This window comes from Zingiber officinale, chromosome 6B, assembly GCF_018446385.1.
Source record: "Zingiber officinale cultivar Zhangliang chromosome 6B, Zo_v1.1, whole genome shotgun sequence".
NCBI lineage: Eukaryota > Viridiplantae > Streptophyta > Magnoliopsida > Zingiberales > Zingiberaceae > Zingiber > Zingiber officinale.
Window position 1 is genome coordinate 68,471,888 of NC_055996.1, and position 20,541 is coordinate 68,492,428.

A 20,541-nucleotide genomic window follows, 5' to 3' on the forward strand; every position below is an offset into this window, starting at 1 on the left:
CTTTGTATAAGTTATTTTGGAAATACCAAACACAAGAGGCATATGATTCTAGAGTTTTCGGATTTGTTTCAAATTTGTGTTTCTTTTGTTTTATTTTTCGAATTTGTGATTCGATTGTTCATTTTGGTTAACCTAGAGTTATTTAAGGAAATTAAATATTAGCTTTCCTTAAAAGGCTTTGTCTAGGCGGTGGTGGTTGCTCCCATATCCAAGAAGGCCATGTGCCTCGCCATGCAGTCCTGGAAGCCAATTTTGGAAATTAATATTTAATGAAATTAATAACATAGGTGGATTTGAATCAATAGTGTTAAGTTTCGCTTGCGATTCAAATCTAAACCATTAAGAACAGATAAGTTAAATTTGGAATCAATGATGTTAAGTTCCGTTTGCGATTCCTAATTTAACTTCTAAAGAACACAATAGGTTATTTAAGGAAAGGTTCGACACTTGTACAAAATTTTTGTACAGTGGAGCCAGTACGATTTTCCTAGGACTAACCAACACAATGAGCTCGAAGAAGTTGAGAAGTCTGATTGTTCACCAACTTCTGAGCCCTTCGAGCTAGTGAAGCATAAAGTTTTACCTGTCTTTGCCTGAGAAAGCATCATCTAAATCATATCAGCTAGAGACGGACTCTTCCTGGGGCGAAGACCCAACGGTCCAGGTTCCCCAAGCACATTGTTGTACAGAGCCTGCTTATACGAAGTGCTAACGTCCCTAACCCTCTTGTGGAGACGCACGTGCTTCTCGTCCAAGGGTTCCTCCACTTCCAACTTCATTGCCGGAGGAGAGGGAGCCGAGTTCGGGGTGGAATCAGCTCGGCGCTTGCTGGAATCCAAAGACCAAACCATTCCGCCGGAAGATATCCAAAGTAGGAACCCTAGAACGCCTAGTTTCGTTGCTTCTCCACAGCTTTTATGCTTCGATCGCGCAGAGATATTTCGTAGAAACAGAGGTGGAGGGATCTGTTCGCGAGGAAGGAGGACCAAGACGTCCTTTGCTGTTAATTTTAACGTCGACGTCTTTTACTACCAATTTCGGAACCGACAACCCGGGGTTTCATTGCCGCTACTCTTTATTCTCGCGGTTCTCACCTTGGCCTTATTCCTAGCGGTTTTCGTTGTCTAAAAAAAGTCAAAGATGTCCTTTACTGTCAATTTAACATCGACGTCTTTTACTACCAATTTCGACACCTACAACCCGGGGTTCCATTGCCGCTACTCTTCATTCTAGTGGCCATGCATCTCTAGATGAAATTGATAAAGAAATAAATTGCACAAGAGTAGCAGACATCAAACCTATAATAGCATTGAGGAGAAGTTGATCCTGGCGGAGCCAGAGAATATGATCAGGATTTGCCTGAGGGAGCGTGGCATCTGTAGACATTATCTGCGTAGGGGGGCAGGGACGTGAGTCATTAATAATACCCAGTAAGTTATATCCGAATAGAAGAGATGTGAACTGCAGGCGCCAGCCAAAATAATTGGAAGTGGTGAGTTTCAACGGTGCCTGAGCATTGACGTTGAGAACCACAAGAGAGGCAGGAGAATCAGATGATGATTGATTTATGAAGGGGGACCAGGTTCGTAAAAGCCAAAGAAAGTGGTTTTAGAATCATCCTTAATAACATCATTAATATGGCTTTTAGAATCACTTTGATCTTCTAAAACTGAGTACTAAGGATTAAAGTAAGGTGATTCTAATATAATATCAGGTTGCTAACTAAGTATCTTCAAATGAGGATCACAACCGATCAATTTCTCAAACTTTTTGCTCGACAAGGTCTGGGGACATTGAAGTAGATGCCTCTTGTGTATGTATGCTTGGTCGTTGGTAAAATCTCGAGTTGCTAGCCATAGTGTATGCTTCCTTGGTTGAGGATCATTCGCTCAGAAGAAAAGAGGTGGTCTTGCTAACACAATATCCAAAGTCCCATGGCTACCTTCAAAAAATACTGCCTTAATTGCAGTAATGTCGGACCAGTAAAACTCAATCTTGCTCTTCAAGCCACCTTCGAGAACTTCCCATACAAGTTTATGTTTGGCGAGGTAACATTTTTCCACTAAATCACCTTCATATCTAGACACACACTCCCATGTCCCAATCCTCAATAATGAGGAAGGAAAATTCAAAGCTTTGATTTTACTCAATGAGCTCGAAGAAGCTGAGAAGTCTGATTGTTCACCAACTTTCGAGCCCTTCGAGAAAGTGAAGCATAAAGTTTTACCTGTCTTTGCCTGAGAAAGCATCATCTAAATCATATCAGCTAGAGACGGACTCTTACTGGGGCGAAGACCCAACGGTCCAGGTTCCCCAAGCACATTGTTGTACAGAGCTTGCTCATACGAAGTGCTCACGTCCATAACCCTCTTGTGGAGACGTACGTGCTTCTCGGCCAAGGGTTCCTCCACTTCCAACTTCATTGCAGGAGGAGGGGGAGCCGAGTACGGGGTGGAATCAGCTCGGCGCTTGCTGGAATCCAAAGACCAAACCATTCCGCTGGAAGATATCCAAAGTAGGAACCCTAGAACGCCTAGTTCCGCTGCTTCTCCGCAGCTTTTATGCATCGATCGCGCAGAGATATTTCGTAGAAACAGAGGACGAGGGATCTGTTCGCGAGGAAGGAGGACCAAGACGCCCTTTGCTGTTAATTTTAACGTCGACGTCTTTTACTACCAATTTCGGCACCGACAACCCGGGGTTTCATTCCAGCTACTCTTTATTCTCTCGGCTCTCACCTTGGCCTTATTCCTAGCGGTTTTCGTAGTCTAAAAAAGTCCAAGATGTCCTTTGCTGTCAATTTAACTTCGACGTCTTTTACAACCAATTTCGACACCTACAACTCGGGGTTCCATTGCCGCTACTCTTCATTCTAGTGGCCATGCATCTCTAGTTGAAATTGATAAAGAAATAAATTGCACGAGAGTACGAGACATCAAACCTATAATAGCATTGAGGAGAAGTTGATCCGGGCGGAGCCAGAGAATATGATCAAGATTCGCCTGAGGGAGCGTGGCATCTGTAGACATTATCTGCGTAGGGTGGCAGGGATGTGAGTCATTAATAAAACCCAGTAAGTCATATCCGAATAGAAGAGACGTGAACTGCAAGCGCCAGGCAGAATAATTGGAAGTGGTGAGTTTCAACGGTGCCTGAGCATTGACGTTGAGAACCACAAGAGAGACAGGAGAATCAGATGATAATTGATTTATGAAGGGGGACCAGGTTCGTAAAAGCCAGAGAAAGTAGTTTTAAAATAATCCTTAATAACATCATTAATATGGCTTTTAGAATCACTATGATCTTCTAAAACTGAGTACTAACGATTAAAGTAAGGCGATTCTAATATAATATCAGGTTGCTAACTAAGTATCTCCAAATGAGGATCACAACCGATCAATTTCTTAAAATTCTTGCTCGACAAGGTCTGGGGACATTGAAGTAGATGCCTCTTGTGTATGTATGCTTGGTCGTTGGTAAAATCTCGAGTTGCTTGCCATAGTGTATGCTTCCTTGGTTGAGGATCAGTCGCTCAGAAGAAAAGAGGTGGTCTTGCTAACACAATATCCAAAGTCCCATGGCTACCTTCAAAAAATACTGCCTTAATTGCAGTAATGTCGGACCAGTAAAACTCAATCTTGCTCTTCAAGCCACCTTCGAGAACTTCCCATACAAGTTTATGTTTGGCGAGGTAACATTTTGCCACTAAATCACCTTCATATCTAGACACACACTCCCATGTCCCAATCCTCAATAATGAGGAAGGAAAATTCAAAGCTTTGATTTTGCTCAATGAGCTCGAAGAAGTTGAGAAGTCTGATTGTTCACCAACTTACGAGCCCTTCGAGCTAGTGAAGCATCATCTAAATCATCAAAATCATCCTCAATAAAGTTTTACCTGTCTTTGCCTAAGAAAGCATCATCTAAATCATATCAGCTAGAGACGGACTCTTCCTGGGGAGAAGACCCAACAGTCCAAGTTCCCCAAGCACATTGTAAAATACCGGAAAAATGGCGAATAATAATAAGGGAATTTTTTTGGAATTTTTCGGGAATTTTTTTTGAGCTCGTATGGACGAGTTAACGGAGATAAAAACAGGGCCCCGGGAAGGCCTGTTTAGTCAACCCTGATTTAACGAGGAAAAGTTTATTTCCTTTTTCTTTTTCTTTTCTTTTTCCTTGTTTTTTTTCTCCCGCGTGCTTCCCTTTTTCTTCCCCTGCCGAACCCGACACCTTGCCCTAACCTCCTCACGACCTCCTTCTCCACACCAGCGGCGCCGATTTCACAGCCCTAGCGCCGGCGCCGCCGCTTCTCTTCTCCTCTGCGCGTCGACACCAACTCAGCGTGCCCTAATTTCCTGGTCTCTTTCTTCCCGCTCGGAGCAGCGTCGTGCCACCCGATTCATTTTCGTCGCCGGCGCAAATCCATCGCCACCTACTGTGGGAAGCCATCCTCGGTTGATGTGGGCCGACGCTAGAGCATTGGTGTGACCTAGCCAGCCCCGATGCCACTGCCGCTCTTCCTGCTTTCCTCTGCGCCACGACCGAACAGCCGATCACCGGATTGTGCGACTCCAGCCTCTGCTGATCTCACGCCGAGCGCTACTGTCCTCACCTCTTGTGATGCCAACCGATTGTCGGTTTGATTGTCTTGTGCTCAAGCTTCCATCTCACACACAGAGGAAAACATCGGATCAGTGGACCTCTTCTTCATTGTTGCTGATTGAGGTTTCAGTTGAGGTAAGATTAGGTTGTAAGATGGGTTGTTGCTTGATTTGTGATCCCCAATTATTGATCTCAACTTGATTTGAACAATGGAAAGGAGTTCAACAGGGAGATTGTGTTCTGCAGGGCGTTTCTTGGTTCAGCAGCTGAGACATCAGATTTGGGTAAGAAATGTGGGATAGTAGATGTAGCATCGATCTGATTTCAGTTTGCTGGTTGAGATATTGAGGTTAGTTATTTGTTTGATCATTGTAGCTCAGTCCATTTCTGTTATGTGATAAATAGGGAATTAAATTTATTATGAGTTAAGGTAATTAACAGATGAGTTAATTGATAAATGAGTAAGTTGGATCCAATTTGGGTTAATTAATTTGAATGGATTGTGTAGGACAATCCAAATGGAGGTTCCTAATGAAATTAGGAATTTAGTTTAGTTTGTTACATTTATGTAATTAGCTAAATCCATATATTCATGTTGTTACAGGACTTTTATTCGGGATGGGCGTCTCGACATTGGATTGGTTCGATTCGATCTATATCGGAGGCGGGTACCTCTTGACTTATCTTTTATGATATTGTCTTTGGATATGAATAGTATTTTATAACTACAAGCAATGAACATGTTTGTCTTTGGTATGTCACTGTTTAATATCCATAGCATGTTAGGTTTATCGCCTGTGACGTATCCGTGCTTATATCATGTGATTTATTGCCATGAGTACTGTATTACCATGAGTATCTTAGTTTCTAGAATAAGTGACATACCATGTTTTACTGAGATTAGGACTAGGTTCTGGACTTTTGGTTTCAGTCATGTGTATCGAGATTATCTGATACTTAGGTTTTTATGCCATGACCGGCTTGTGTACCTCTATTTGTATATCACATATGATTCGTGTACCTAGACTTTGATTCTTTGATCTGTGTATATTGTTGGTACATATGTTATGGAAGGGAGATATGTTTAGGATCTAGGTTGTTATACCATAGAGGACCTGTATACCCTAGATCTGTGGATTTGACTCACTGATATTGTGGTACCCATATTATATATATGGATATGGTTATGTTGATCAGTTTATGACTATGCTTAGTGTCATGCATCATGATTGCATGCTGCGCGATTGTCGGCTCCACTATGGTTGAGCACATCGCCAGTTACATGTACTGCACACACCACCACTCATGGATTAGTGGTATATCAGGCAGGTGTGTGGCGGTTCTGCTGTTTGGCTCCGTTGGTCATATGACCCAGCGTGGTAGCCGGCAGTCAGTTCCGCTCTGTTTGGCTCCATTTAGTGTAGCAGCGTAGTAGCCGGCAGACGGTGGACTCAGTTTGGCTCCGTTGGTCAGGTGACTCAGCGTGGTAGCCGTCAGAGATACCTCCCCGTCATCGTGTACCGGGAGTTGAGAGCATTGAGCTCCCCCATTTATGATTTGGGGTCACAGGACAGGAGTACTCCGACAGCATCCCGTCCACTCGGTCACTCATCAGGAGCAGTGACGACAGAGTGCACGGTTGTCACAGCCCTACCCACTCGGTCTCACCATTTGTGTGTGAGATGACTGACTGGCGTCAGGGGTGACCAGGACGCATCATTAGCATCATATGCATTGATGCATTTATATTCTTATGATTGTGTTTGCTGCATTTGGTTGCTGCATTTTGGTTGGATGCATACTTTTGACCTGCATACAGGATTATTGACACTTTCGGTTTGACGACCCTTTTGTCTGGATAGGAGTTCCTGGTGAGTACAGCTTCCTCAGTTACCTTTCAGTTTTGCATATTCCCTATATATGATTAGGAAGCTGTATTCCATGTTTGTTGTTGTTAGATATATCTTACTACTCATGTCCATTGGTATTCGCTGAGTTGTTGAACTCACCCCCGTTGACACTATTTTTTTCAGGTACCAGGTTATTTATGGTGTCGCTTGGAGCATCCTGTCTGCTGGTCCCCACGTCACATCAGAAGACTTATCGGTTTCATGTATGTTTTGTTTGTTTTATGTATCAGTTTGTTTAGCTCTGTACTCTGGTTTTATTTTTGGAGTGTTGACGTTGTTATGTGGTATTTTGTATTTATGTTATTGGTTGTGTAAGTCTAGCCGGCTAGCAGTTTTGTGTTTTGGTACAGCCGAGTGGGCTGCTTTATTTTTAACTGCGTGGTTGTGTCAGCCAGAGGCTGAATTTGATATTAACTGCGTGGTGTTTGTTTTCTTTTATTGTTATTATTCCAGCCGCATGTGGAGGAGGTATATAGTGCTTGTAGAAAAGTTTCAGATTGTCCGCCGTACAGGGGAGATGGTGCCGAAATTTCTTCGGACAGAGACTCCTCCGGGGCGTGACACACATTGTTGTACAGAGCCTGCTCATACGAAGTGCTCACGTCCCTGAACCTCTTGTGGAGACGTACTTGCTTCTCGTCCAAGGGTTCCTTCACTTCCAACTTCATTGTCGGAGGAGGGGGAGCCGAGTGCGGGGTGGAATCAGCTCGGCGCTTGCTGGAATCCAAAGACCAAACCATTCCACCGGAAGATATTCAAAGTAGGAACCCTAGAACGCCTAGTTCCGCTGTTTCTCCGCAGCTTTTATGCTTCGTTCGCGCAGAGATATTTCGTAGAAACAGAGGTCGAGGGATCTGTTCGTGAGGAAGGAGGACCAAGACGTCCTTTGCTGTTAATTTTAACGTCGACGTCTTTTACTACCAATTTCGGCACCGACAACCCGGGGTTTCATTGTCGCTACTCTTTATTCTCGCGGCTCTCACCTTGGCCTTATTCCTAGCGGTTTTCGTTGTCTAAAAAAGTCCAAGATGTCCTTTGTTGTCGATTTAACGTCGACGTCTTTTACTACCAATTTCGACACCTACAACCCGGGGTTCAATTGCCGCTACTCTTCATTCTAGTGGCCATGCATCTCTAGATGAAATTGATAAAGAAATAAATTGCACAAGAGTAGGAGACATCAAACCTATAATAGCATTGAGGAGAAGTTGATCCTGGCGGAGCCAGAGAATATGATCAGGATTCGCCTGAGGGAGCGTGGCATCTGTAGACATTATCTGCGTAGGGGGGCAGGAACGTGAGTCATTAATAATACCCAGTAAGTTATATCCGAATAGAAGAGATGTGAACTGCAGGCGCCAGCCAGAATAATTGGAAGTGGTGAGTTTCAACGGTGCCTGAGCATTGACGTTGAGAACCACAAGAGAGGCAGGAGAATCAGATGATAATTGATTTATGAAGGGGGACCAGGTTCGTAAAAGCCAAAGAAAGTGGTTTTAGAATCATCCTTAATAACATCATTAATATGTCTTTTAGAATCACTTTGATCTTCTAAAACTGAGTACTAAGGATTAAAGTAAGGTGATTCTAATATAATATCAGGTTGCTAACTAAGTATCTTCAAATGAGGATCACAACCGATCAATTTCTCAAAATTCTTGCTCGACAAGGTCTGGGGACATTGAAGTAGATGCCTCTTGTGTATGTATGCTTGGTCGTTGGTAAAATCTCGAGTTGCTTGCCATAGTGTATGCTTCCTTGGTTGAGGATCAGTCGCTCAGAAGAAAAGAGGTGGTCTTGCTAACACAATATCCAAAGTCCCATGGCTACCTTCAAAAAATACTGCCTTAATTACAGTAATTGCGGACCAGTAAAACTCAATCTTGCTCTTCAAGCCACCTTCGAGAACTTCCCATACAAGTTTATGTTTGGCGAGGTAACATTTTGCCACTAAATCACCTTCATATCTAGACACACACTCCCATGTCCCAATCCTCAATAATGAGGAAGGAAAATTCAAAGCTTTGATTTTGCTCAATGAGCTCGAAGAAGCTGAGAAGTCTGATTGTTCACCAACTTCCGAGCCCTTCGAGCTAGTGAAGCATAAAGTTTTACCTGTCTTTGCCTGAGAAAGCATCATCTAAATCATATCAGCTAGAGACGGACTCTTCCTGGGGCGAAGACCCAACGGTCCAAGTTCCCTAAGCACATTGTTGTACAGAGCCTGCTCATACGAACTCTTTCTCCCTTTCTCGCTTCTCTAAACCAACATCCCATGCAAACTCGCTCCAAAAATGTCATCTACAAACCCAATCTAAAGTATCTTCTTCATACTGGTCTTCCACAAACTTGTGAACCCTCCTTTGTCACGCAGACGCTCAAAGATCCGAATTGGGTACAGGCCATATGCATGAAGAGTATAATGCTCTTCTCCGTAATCAGACTTGGTCTCTTTTTCCACCTTCGCCAGACCAAAATCTTGTGGGTAATAAGTGTGTGTTTCGCATTAAGCGTAATTATAATGGTTCAATTGATCTGTATAAGGCTCGCCTTGTTGACAAGAGTTTTCATCAGTGCCCTGGTGTTGACTTTTATGATACTTTCATCCATGTTATTAATCAAGAACAATGCGCATTGTTCTTAGTTTGGCTGTGAATCGAAGGTGGTGTCTTCACCAACTTGATGTAAACAATGTGTTTCTTAATGGTCATCTTGCAGAGGAGGTTTATATGGAACAACCTTCGGGTATGCGCAGTGCTGAGTTTTAAGATCATGTGCGCCGTTTACATAAGGTGTTTTATGGCTTAAAGTAGGCTCCACGCGCCTGGTATTTGGAGCTTTGCACTTTCTTGGTCTCTCTTGGCTTTATCGCATCTCGAGCTGACACCTCCTTATTTGTTTATTCTCGAGACGATACTGTTATCTATTTCCTTGTATATGTTGATGATCTCATCATTACAGGGAATGATGTTTCTTCTATTGACGTCAGAATATATAAACATCATGCAAAATTTGTGATAAGGACCTTGGGGCTCTTTCCCTCTTCTACAGTATTAAAGTTCGCCCAACCTCAAATGATCTTCTCTTGTCTTAGTAAAAGTATGTTACTGATTTTCTCTCCAAACACAACATGCTTAATTCCAAGTTGGTCTCCACTCCTATTGATATTGGCTTTCGTCTTACTTTGCATGATGGGTCTTCATCTTTTGATACGACTAAGTTCTGACAAGTGGTTGGAGGTGTACAACATCTCCGTATGACTCATCCTGATATTTCCTTTGCGATCAACAAGCTTTCACAGTTTATGCATGCTCATTCAGAGACGCATTAGGTTGTTGTGAAGCGTCTACTTCGGTATCTTAATGGTACTAGGGATCTTGGCATTCGTCTTCTTGCGGATACACCTTTTACTCTTCATGGTTTCTTCGATGTAGTCTGGGGCAGGAGATCCAGATGATCGGTGTTCTACGGGTGCATTTATTATTTTTCTAGGTGTTAATCCAGTTTCCTAAAAATCTATCAAACAACGCACGGTTGCACGCTCTTCGACTGAGGTTGAATATCATGTTATTGCCTCTGCAGCAACTGAGATCTAATGGATTAAGTCACTTTTGACAGATCTACTTCTTCCGGTTATCACGTATGCTGTGCTTTTTATTAATAATTTGGGTGTCACGTATCTTTCAGCTAATCCTGTTTTTCAGTCTCGGATGAAGCATCTAGCTTTTAACTATCACTTTGTTCGTGATCTGGTGCAGACCTCCGAACTACGAGTTACTCATATTTCTACCGAGGATCAATTGACTGATACACTTACAAAGTCATTTTCTCGATCTCGATTATTGGCTATTTGCAGCAAGATTGGTGTCATTTTTGGGACACCATTTTGAGAAGGCGTATTAGGAAATAATTATTATAAGTAAATAGTTATTTGTTTCCTAATTATTAGAAAATAATTATTATTAGAAAATAGTTATTTGTTTGTTATTAGAGAATAAGTATTATTAGGATCCTTATTATTTTCTAAATTTATGTATTTTTCTATTTTTATTTGTAATGATATTTATACGTATCATATGCTATCATTAATGATATGATAAAATTTTATCATCAATAAGAGAGCTTATGGAGTTGAGCGATGTCTAGCAAGGACGGATCTGGAATTAGAATTAGGAGCATGAATTAGGAGTATGAAATAAATTATATATTATTATCAAAAAAAAAAAAAAACAAACCTATTTGTTATTTGTTAGACTTAGGGTAAAGGACAGAAAGGGTGGATAAAATAAAAGTTGAGGCGCGCGTCCTGTTCTAGGTGGAGGTTATCTATTTTTCCCACTATTGGTATTTGGTCGAAGACAAGAAATAAGGTAAATCAAAAGATAAACCAAACATAAACTACTCTTGGTTTGCCTAAATTGATTATGGTGAAAGAAAAATAAATAACAAAATAATTATAAGGGTGCATTTGGTTGGAGATTATTTTAGATAATCTTGATTATCCATCCAAGATTATTAATAAAAACTCTGTTTGATTTAGGTAATGGATAATTCCTGAGTAATATTTCATATCCAATACGCCAGTAAAAAGAACATGCAACCAGTAATCGAAAAATCTCGGGAAACTGAGGTTTTTCTTGACTCCGGATTTAATGAATTTTTTTTATCAAAAATATCCTCGGATAAGAGAAAAATGTGACAAAAAAGAAAAAAAATAAAGAAAAAAATAAAATTTTAAAAAATAAAATAAAAAATTTTTAAAAATAAAAAACCATAAAGAATAATTAAAAAATAAAAAATTGTAAAAAAAACTTTAAAATACAAAAACATTAAAAAATAGGAAAAAAATAAAAAATGAGAAAAAAAATAAAAAGCGTAAAAAAAATTTTAAAAACGTAAAAAAATGTTTTTTTTAAAAAAGTAAAAATAATAAAAAAAAGTAAAAAAAACATAAAAAATAGAAAAAAAATTGTAAAAAAACATAAAAATTAAAAAAAAAAAACGTAAAAACGTAAAAAAATAAACTTAAAAAATAAAAAGTAAAAAAAAACTTAAAAAAAATGAAAAATAAAAAACACCAAAAACAAACAAAAAAATAAAAAATATATATAAATAAAGAAAAATATAAAAAAAAGTATAAATCGTAGAGTTAAGTATAGTTGATTTTATAACTGGGGGTAATATAGTAAAATATTAAACTATGTTATTTATTAAAACCTTCAAACAAATAAATTTTTGTTGCATTATCTAAATTGAAACAAACAACATTTGATTATGTTTTATTCCCCATAACATTGGCCTAAAAGGTGAAAGGAAAAGAGAATGAAAATCTTAGACCTTTTTCCTATGGTCTTGGCTAACTTCTACGTGAAAAAAAAAATAAAAAATAAGGATTGCTCTTGTTGAAAAGGAAGGACTATTGCTGTTAATGGGCCGGAAAACAACAAAAGAAAGGAAAGAAGGAGGACTTCTACTCTTGAGAAGAGGAAGAAGAAACAAAGAGAGTACTGGTTGGAGAAGGAGAAGAGAAAAACAACTCAGCTACAATTAAGAAGGAAAAAAACAAGAAAAGAAATAGTCAATACGTGGAAGCTTGCGCGTGAGGCTTTGGCAAAGAGGAAAAAAATAAGGATTTTTTCCAACCCTAATTTGATTTTAATTCAATACTTTTACGATAATTTGATTTGTTTATTTATTTAGTTACTTAAAAAAACTATTACTTAAGAAAACTTATAGAGATAATAATAATTAAAAGTTAACAAATGCTTGAAAAAAATTGGATGGATCCAAGAAAGGTTGGGCTATAGCCTAGGACATCCTTTACTTGGATCCGTCGCTAGATGTCCCTAATATCGATAAAGATTGGAATGACGTAGAGGATCACTACAATTAATGATGATAACATGAATGAACAATGACAACCATTGCACTAGGGTAAATGCCCTCCTTTCCTCTGATTTAACCCCTTTCAAAGAGTGTGAGGTTACCTTGAAAGAATCAGATCATTAAGATGATAATTTTACCTTTTGTTCTATAGGATGAACGATGACAAGGATGGCCAATAATGCAATATTAAGAAGGATTCTTATCGTGAGGATACATTTTTTTCAATCATATTATTTTAATTGCAATATATGTTTAGAATGAACCTGTAAAAAAATTATGATATAATTTATTACATAGTGAATTCCTTTTTGTGATTTTTCTATTAGCTTTAACATAAATTTTGATAATATTTTTCAATTAAAAATAGAGATTGTTGAAGCATTTTTTTTACTTTTCTAAAAAATAAAAAAAAATAATATTTGTTGACTAATATATATATATATATATATATATAATATCTTAAAATGCCCTTTAATAATATTTAAATTTATTTCTCTTTTATTCATTTTCCATTTAAATTATTTTCTCATTAAACATCATTCAAAATATTAAATAATTATAAAGGCAAATATGAATAAAGAGTTATAGACATAAGTCTTGCTCTAAGTCATTATAACGCAAAACATGAGCCATATCCCTAAATTACTATAGATGTATTATACCAAACTAAACTTATAAATAATTAATAAGAAAATGTAGTAAGGATACTATATGATGTTGATTGAGTGACATTCAATACCTAGAGTACAACGTATGAGATAAATTTCTACATATTAATCACATATTTGTTAGACATGGAGAAGGTATAGAAAGGTGTCGTCCAAATAATAATAGAAACTTGTCATCCAAATAACATTATAAAATATGACAATTGTTTGTCCATGTGTTCGTATATATTATAAAACATCAACTAATCGAATGAACCTTATCGGAGCCCTCAACCTAGTTAAATCATCTTTCTATGCAAATCACTCATGAAAACCATTATGATAGAGACCTTGTATGAGAACATATTCGTCTTCGGGGCTATAGTATCATGGTAAAACATCCAAATTATCACACAGACTTCTGGACTAGTCATCGCGTGCGGATCCTGATTTACCATAGTGGCTGGTGGGAAACTTCTATGGGATCGGACCGGTCACCTCCAGGGATAATCAATGAGGCTAAATAAAATTATCATTTTTTATGAGAACCTATTCAAATGTTAACTAATTAACACTATAAAATAGTAAAACTTATTCCTTATTAATAAACAACATCATAATTTTTCTTTCAAATGGGCGCTCAATCAATGGATATTGGACTTCTTGGCCACTCGTCGTGAGCGCTTCCTGATTTACCCTGGTGGTTGATAGAAAAATTCTATGGGGCCGGACCGATCATCCCAGGGATAATCACTGAAACTAACTAAATTTATCTTTTTTTTTATACATACCAAAGATAATTAGGATTGTAATCGAATCAAGCTGAGCCGAACTCTTAAATAATTGAGTTGACTCGTTAATAATCGAGCCGAGTTCTAACTTTATTTAACAAATATATTCATATCTCACGAGTTTTTTCGAACTTTTATCGAGTCATTTCTTAATAAATATTCATTAAAAATTAAATTATATATTTAAAGGAAATTATAATATTTTTATTAAAATTTATAAATTTATTCTAATAAATAAATTTAATATATTTATATATATTTTTATAAATATAATGTAAAATCTATAAATTTAATATCAAAATTATTATTATTTTTATTTAAAAATTGATTCATGAGCTTACTAATGAATATGTTCACGAACTAACGAGTCGAGTATTTGAGGCTTGAACTTAGTTTCCTTATCTTAACGAGACACGTTAAACGAGCTCAATCGAGCTTTTATCTAATCAAGTTTCGAATAGCTTATGAGCGACTTGATTTATTTATATCCATAAAGATAATATATAAGATAAACTTTTATAGCCTCGGGGACCATAGCTAAGAGTGACCATTTAGATAAATAAATTATAAATAAGTTGTATCTCATTGACTCAAAACTCATACAATCTAAACTTGACCGTATAACTCATTTATAATAAGAAATTTAAAATCTTCAACTCACACACAGCCCGTTTATAAGTGAATTAGCTCATTTATGGTTAAAATTTAATCAAATAGATTAGATGACTTATAAATGGATCATGTGACCTAATCAAACATAGTTCTATTATTTAGTTCCATTAGAAAACAAAATCTAATAATTATTTTAGATTTTGTAAAAATATATAATATAATCTATATTATTTTATTTTATAATAGAGATATTATTTCATGATATATTTGTAACTTATATATTATATTATATTATATATTTTTAAATTTGACTAGACCAAGTAAGCAAGATAAATCAAGTAAGTTAAACACGATGAGTGAATTTGGAAGGAGCAGTTATGCCTTCATCGCCTGTAGGATTGACTATCTTTGAATTAAGATAGATCGTCATTCTTCTACCATTTGTATTTCCTTGATATGCTCAATACGGATAAAAAAAATCCTTTATTTCTATTGTATTATTATTTAATTGAAGAAATTTCATTTTGCAAATAAATAGGGGTAAAAAATAAAATAACACCCTAAATTATATATCATCAAAATGACACCTCCTTTTGTTTTCAATGTTGTTGTAGTAGTTACTCCTAGTTGCTACAATATATAATAGTTATTTGGTAGCTACTCTAATGTGAAAAATTAATTATTTCACTTTAATCAAAATTATTATATACAAAATATTATTATATCAAAATACATGCTTTTACAAACTTAACTAAAATTGATTAAACTTCATCAAAATCACTTTAAGTTGATTAAAATTACTTTAAAATAAATATAGCTGCTAGATAGTTGTATCTAAATCTTAATCCCTAAAATCTTGAACTCTAAATCTTAAATACTATTATATCGAAATACTTTTTACCAACTTAGCTTAAATTGTTTAAATTTTATCAAAATTTTTTAAATTGGTCAAAATCACTTTAAAAAAATATAGAAGCCACTATATAGTTGTAAAAGCTATTAGAACATCCACATCGACTTTCATATCTAAAATTCATAATTTAGAGTAAAAAAGTTTCTTTATTAAATTAGGGTATCCATGTTTCACTATACAATATATCAGCTTTCTTATTTTTTCTCTTTCCTTTATAATGTTTAGGAAATGAAATACATTATTTAAATTTAGAGAAATACTGTTTATAAATATAAAATTTAGGGAATAAATAGGATAACTGATGCAAAAAAATTTTAGCTACCTTATCCAAAATTTAGGATAAAATTTTTAGATAGGGTAACTATTGTTGATGCTCTTAAATTGCTATTATACAATTGTAACAATTATAATGCTACAACAGTATTATATTAATTGTTATATATTGTAACGACTAGTCTATATTACTATATACTATAACAACTAGTCATAGCTGCTACAAGAAGACTAGAAGTAAAGAATAATATTATAGCATGCGGCTACAGAGTAGTTACTACACCTTGTATTAATTAGTTCTAACTGTTATAAAAAGTAAGAGTATTATCAGAATAAAACATGTGATAGGACACTATTTTGACTTTTGCCTTTTTAAAGGAGCACCCTTTTGATGATTTACATAATTTTGAATGCTCATTTTGATTTTTGACCAATATTATATTCCATAGATAAAAAAATATAAATAATATTAGGAGAACTAGTTATGATACGGAAACAAATAACTAGTTATATCTTTTTGTAGCTTATAGACCTCTTGATCTTCTGTTGTATTCCTCTTCTTCTCTTGGATGTCGTGTGGGCGACGATCTACCAAGATGAAATCCACCCAAGCCTTCCTTTGCTTCCTTAACTTTCGGCCACCAACAACCTCCAAGGGATGCTTCCTTTCTCTTCTTCTTCTTCTTCTCCAAGCAACTAGCCACCAAGATGAAAACCCTTCTTCAAGTGCCGCCGGCCTAAAGGTAAGAAAACAAGAGGAGAAGAGAAAAGGATGAGGGTTGACCACCAATGGATTGGACGAGAGGAATAGAAGATGTTCTCATGAGACACCCTCTCTCTCTCTTTTATAATCTTTGGTATTGGCAAAAAAGAAAAGTTTTAAACATAATTAAAACTTCCTTATTTTCCGTGCCAATGACTAAAATGGAAAGTTTTTAACAAATAATTCAAAATTCCTTTTAATGGTTGTCATGGCCGGCCCTACCCAAGTGCTCCAAACAAGGAAAGTTTTAAATATAAAATTAAAATTTTCTTATTTGTTTTCGGTAAGAAATTTTAATTAAAAATTTATCTTTTAAATCCATTATTGGTTATAAAGGAAAATTTTATAAATTAAAATCTCTCTTTTAAAAAACATGTGGATGATTACAAAAAAGAAAAATGTTTCAACAAAAATTAAAATCTTTCTTTTAAATATTATAGATAACTACAAATAAGGAAAATTTTCAAACCTCTCTCTTAATCCTTTGTAGAAAGTTATAAAAGGAAAGATTTTAAAATTTAAAAACTCTCTTTTAAAACCATGACTTCCATGAAAGGAATGATTTTAAAATTTAAAATACCCTTTTAATTTTATGTGGTCGACCACCTAGCTTGGGCTCCAAGCTTGGCCGACCTCAACTTAGCTCCATTCTTTGGCTTGGCCGGCCCTAGCTTGGGCTCCAAGCTTTGCTTGGCCGACCACATCAAGATGGGTAAGAAGCTGGGCTTTAGGTGGATATAAAGCTTTATAAATAAGAGGCTACAACAGGAACCGATAAGAGGAATTGGTTTTGGTCTCCCGATGAACTTGAGCTTCCCGTGTTCGCCCAGAACACACAACTCAAGTTCATAAATAATAACTCATACCATTAAAAAGTTATTATTTCACTACCGCACCAATCCCATATTACAATATGGGCTCCTTCTTATCATGAGTGTGTTAGTCTCCCAGTGTTTAAGATATCGAATGCCCACTAATTAAATGAGTTACTGACAACTCACTTAATTAATATTTAGCTCCAAGAGTAGTACCACTCAACCTTATTGTCATGTCAGACTAAGTCCACCTACAGGATTTACATGACAATCCTTATGAGCTACTCAAGGGGACATCACCAACCTAAATCACTAGGACATAGTTTCATTCTATAATAAAAAATAAACCATATAAATAATATCATTTCCCAACTTATCGGGGCAATTGATTTAACGAACTAAATCTCATCCTTTGGTAAATTAAAGAAATAAATATTAAGTATATGTGCTTGTTATTATATTATGATTAAGAGTACGCACTTCCATAATAACAGAGGTCCTGTTCTTTTTTACAGTCAGTATAAAAAGAACAACCTCAAATGGTCCTGCTCAATACACTCATAGTGTACTTGTGTAATTTTATAGTCAAGATAAACTAATACCAAATTATACTATAATCATTCCAATGGTTTGTCCCATTCCATCTTGGTTGCGAGCAACTATTTAAAATTTATTAGGAACTGATAACATGATCTTCTGTGTGACACCACACACCATGTTATCTTCAATATAAATTAAATGAACAACTATATTTAGCATATAAATGTAGATATTTGACCAATATGATTCTTATTTCAAAATAAATATTTATACAAAAACCTAGACTTTTAGTATACATTCTAACAATAACATCATTAATTAATATGAATTTAAGAATCGCTTTGATCTTCTAAAACTAAGTACTGAGGATTAAAGTAAGGCGATTCTAATATAATATCATGTTGCTGACTAAGTATCTTCAAATGAGGATCACAGTTGATCATTTCTCAAAATTCTTGCTCGACAAGGTCTGGGGACATTGAAGTAGATGCCTCTGTGTATGTATGCTTGGCAGTTGGTACAATCTCGAGTTGCTTGCCATAGTGTATGCTTCCTTGGTTGAGGATCAGTCGCTTGGATGAAAAGAGGTGGTCTTTCCAACACAGTATCCAAAGTCCCATGGCGACCTTCAAAAAATACTGCCTTAATTGTAGTAATGTCGGACCTGTAAAACTCAATCTTGCTCTTCAAGCCACCTTCGAGAACTTCCAATACAAGTTTATGTTTGGCAAGGTAACATTTTGCCACTAAATCACCTTCATATCTAGACACACACTCCCATGTCCCAATCCTCAATAATGAGGCAAGCAAATTCGAAGCTTTGATCTTGCTCAATGAGCTCGAAGAAGCTGAGAAGTCTGATTGTTCACCAACTTCTGAGTCCTTCGAGCTTGTGAAGCATAAAGTTTTTGTTGGTTGCTACTCGGAAAACCTAATGGTTCCACTGTACAAAAATTTTGTACAAAGGTCCGAACATTTTCCTAGCTACCATGTGTTCTTTTAAATTAAACTTGGATCGCCCGCGGAACTTAACACGTTTGATCCAAAATTTAATCTATATGTTCTTTTAGGTTTTGACTTGGATCTCCTGCGGAACTTAACACGTTCGATCCAAATCACCTAAGTTACTAATTCCATTAAATATTAATTTCCATAATTGGTTCCCAGTACTGACGTGGCGAGGCACATGGCCTTCTTAGATATGGGAGCAACCACCACCGACTAGACAAAACCTTTTAAGGAAAGCTAATATTTAATTTCTAAAATAACTTTAGGTCAACTGAAAAGAACAATCAAATCACAAGGAAAATAACAAACAAAAGAACACTACATCGAAAGCAAATTCGAAACACTAAAATCGTATGCCTCTTGTATTTGGTATTATTTCCTAAAATAACTAGTATGAAGCGGAAAGGAAAAATACTAGTTATACCTTTTAGAAAAACCTGTTGATCTTCTACCGTATTCCTCTTCTAACCTCGGACGTTGTGTGGGCAACGATCTTCCGAGATGAGAAACCACCAAAACACCTTCTTCTCCTCCTTGTAATATTCGGCCAACTCAAGTGCACCTCCAAGGATGAAGAGAAAACACCACCAATGCTCCAAGGGATATAAGCTTTCTCTCCTTCTTCTCCAAGCTTGTATCCGGCCACAACTTGATCTCCAAAAGGAAGAAGAGGTTCGGCCACAACAAGGAGAAGAGAAAGCTTGAAGGGGCCGGCCACACCAAGGAAGAAAAGAGGGAGAAGAATAATAGAAGTTGTATCTCTTGAAGGCACCCCAACCACCTCTTTTATATTCCATAGCTTTGACAAATAAGAAAATTTAATTATAATAAAATTTCCTTAACTTTCCTTGACATGAATTAATTGGGAAGAATTAAATAAAACTTCCTCTTTATCCATACAATGGCCGGCCACAATCAAAAGGACAAATTAGGAAAGTTTCAATCAACAAATTAAAACTTCCTAATTTGTTTCCGGAAATTTTAAAAAATAAAATTTCTCTTCAAAAATCCCTTCATGGTTAATAAAAAGAATTTTCTATAATTTTAATTTTTCAACATGTGAATAATTTTCAGAGAAAAAATAAAATATCTTTCCTATCTACAAATAAGGAAAGAGATCTAATCTCTTTTCTTAATCTTTTGTAGAAGAGATATTTTAATTTTAATTCTCTCCAATAAATTATATCTTCCACATAAGAAAAATAAAAATAAAAATTCTTTTTTAATTTCATTAGGGCCGGCCCCCTTTAGCTTTGGTTCAAGCTAGGGCCGGCCACCCATAAACCATGCTTAGGCCGACCCTAGCTTGATCCCCAAGCTAGCTTGGCCGGCCCCCTTTAGGTGGGTATAGAAGGTGGGTATAGGTGGGTATAGTACTCTATAATTAAGAGGCTACGATATGGACCGAGAGGAGGAATTGATTTTGGTCTCCAGATAAAATTAAGCATCCCGTGTTCGCCCCGAACACACAACTTAATTTTATTAATAATAATTCATTCCATTAGAGAACTATTATTGAACTACCGCACCAATCCCAAATTATATTTTTGGGCTCCTTCTTATTAGGAGTGTGTTAGTCTTCCTGTGTTTAAGATGTCGAATGTCCAATAATTAAGTGAGTTATTGACAACTCATTTAATTAATATCTTAATCCAAGAATAGTACCACTCAACTATATCGTCATGTCGGACTAAGTCCACCTGCAGGGTTTAACATGACAATCTTTATGAGCTCATCTTGGGGACATTATCAACCTAGATTACTAGGACACAGTTTCT

At 36.4% G+C, this 20,541-nt stretch overlaps 1 protein-coding gene across 1 annotated transcript; it reads right to left on the bottom strand.

Moving 5' to 3' along the window:
* Positions 1-1,889: 1,889 nt before the first annotated feature.
* Positions 1,890-2,495, bottom strand: LOC121991084. Its single transcript, XM_042545108.1, has 2 exons — positions 2,322-2,495; positions 1,890-2,237 (listed from the first exon to the last, which is right to left on the bottom strand). Exons 1-2 carry the CDS (start codon positions 2,493-2,495, stop codon positions 1,890-1,892), a joined length of 522 nt encoding a protein of 173 aa, XP_042401042.1.
* Positions 2,496-20,541: the final 18,046 nt, after the last annotated feature.

What these genes read in the sequence shown, in the direction of transcription:
- LOC121991084 (XM_042545108.1), bottom strand. Translation starts at nt 2,495, where the DNA reads ATGGTTTGGTCTTTGGATTCCAGCAAGCGCCGAGCTGATTCCACCCCG. An exon ending in AGCAAGCTCTGTACAACAAT is followed by an intron (nt 2,238 to 2,321) that starts GTGCTTGGGGAA and finishes ATGCTTTCTCAG; the next exon opens with GCAAAGACAGGTAAAACTTT.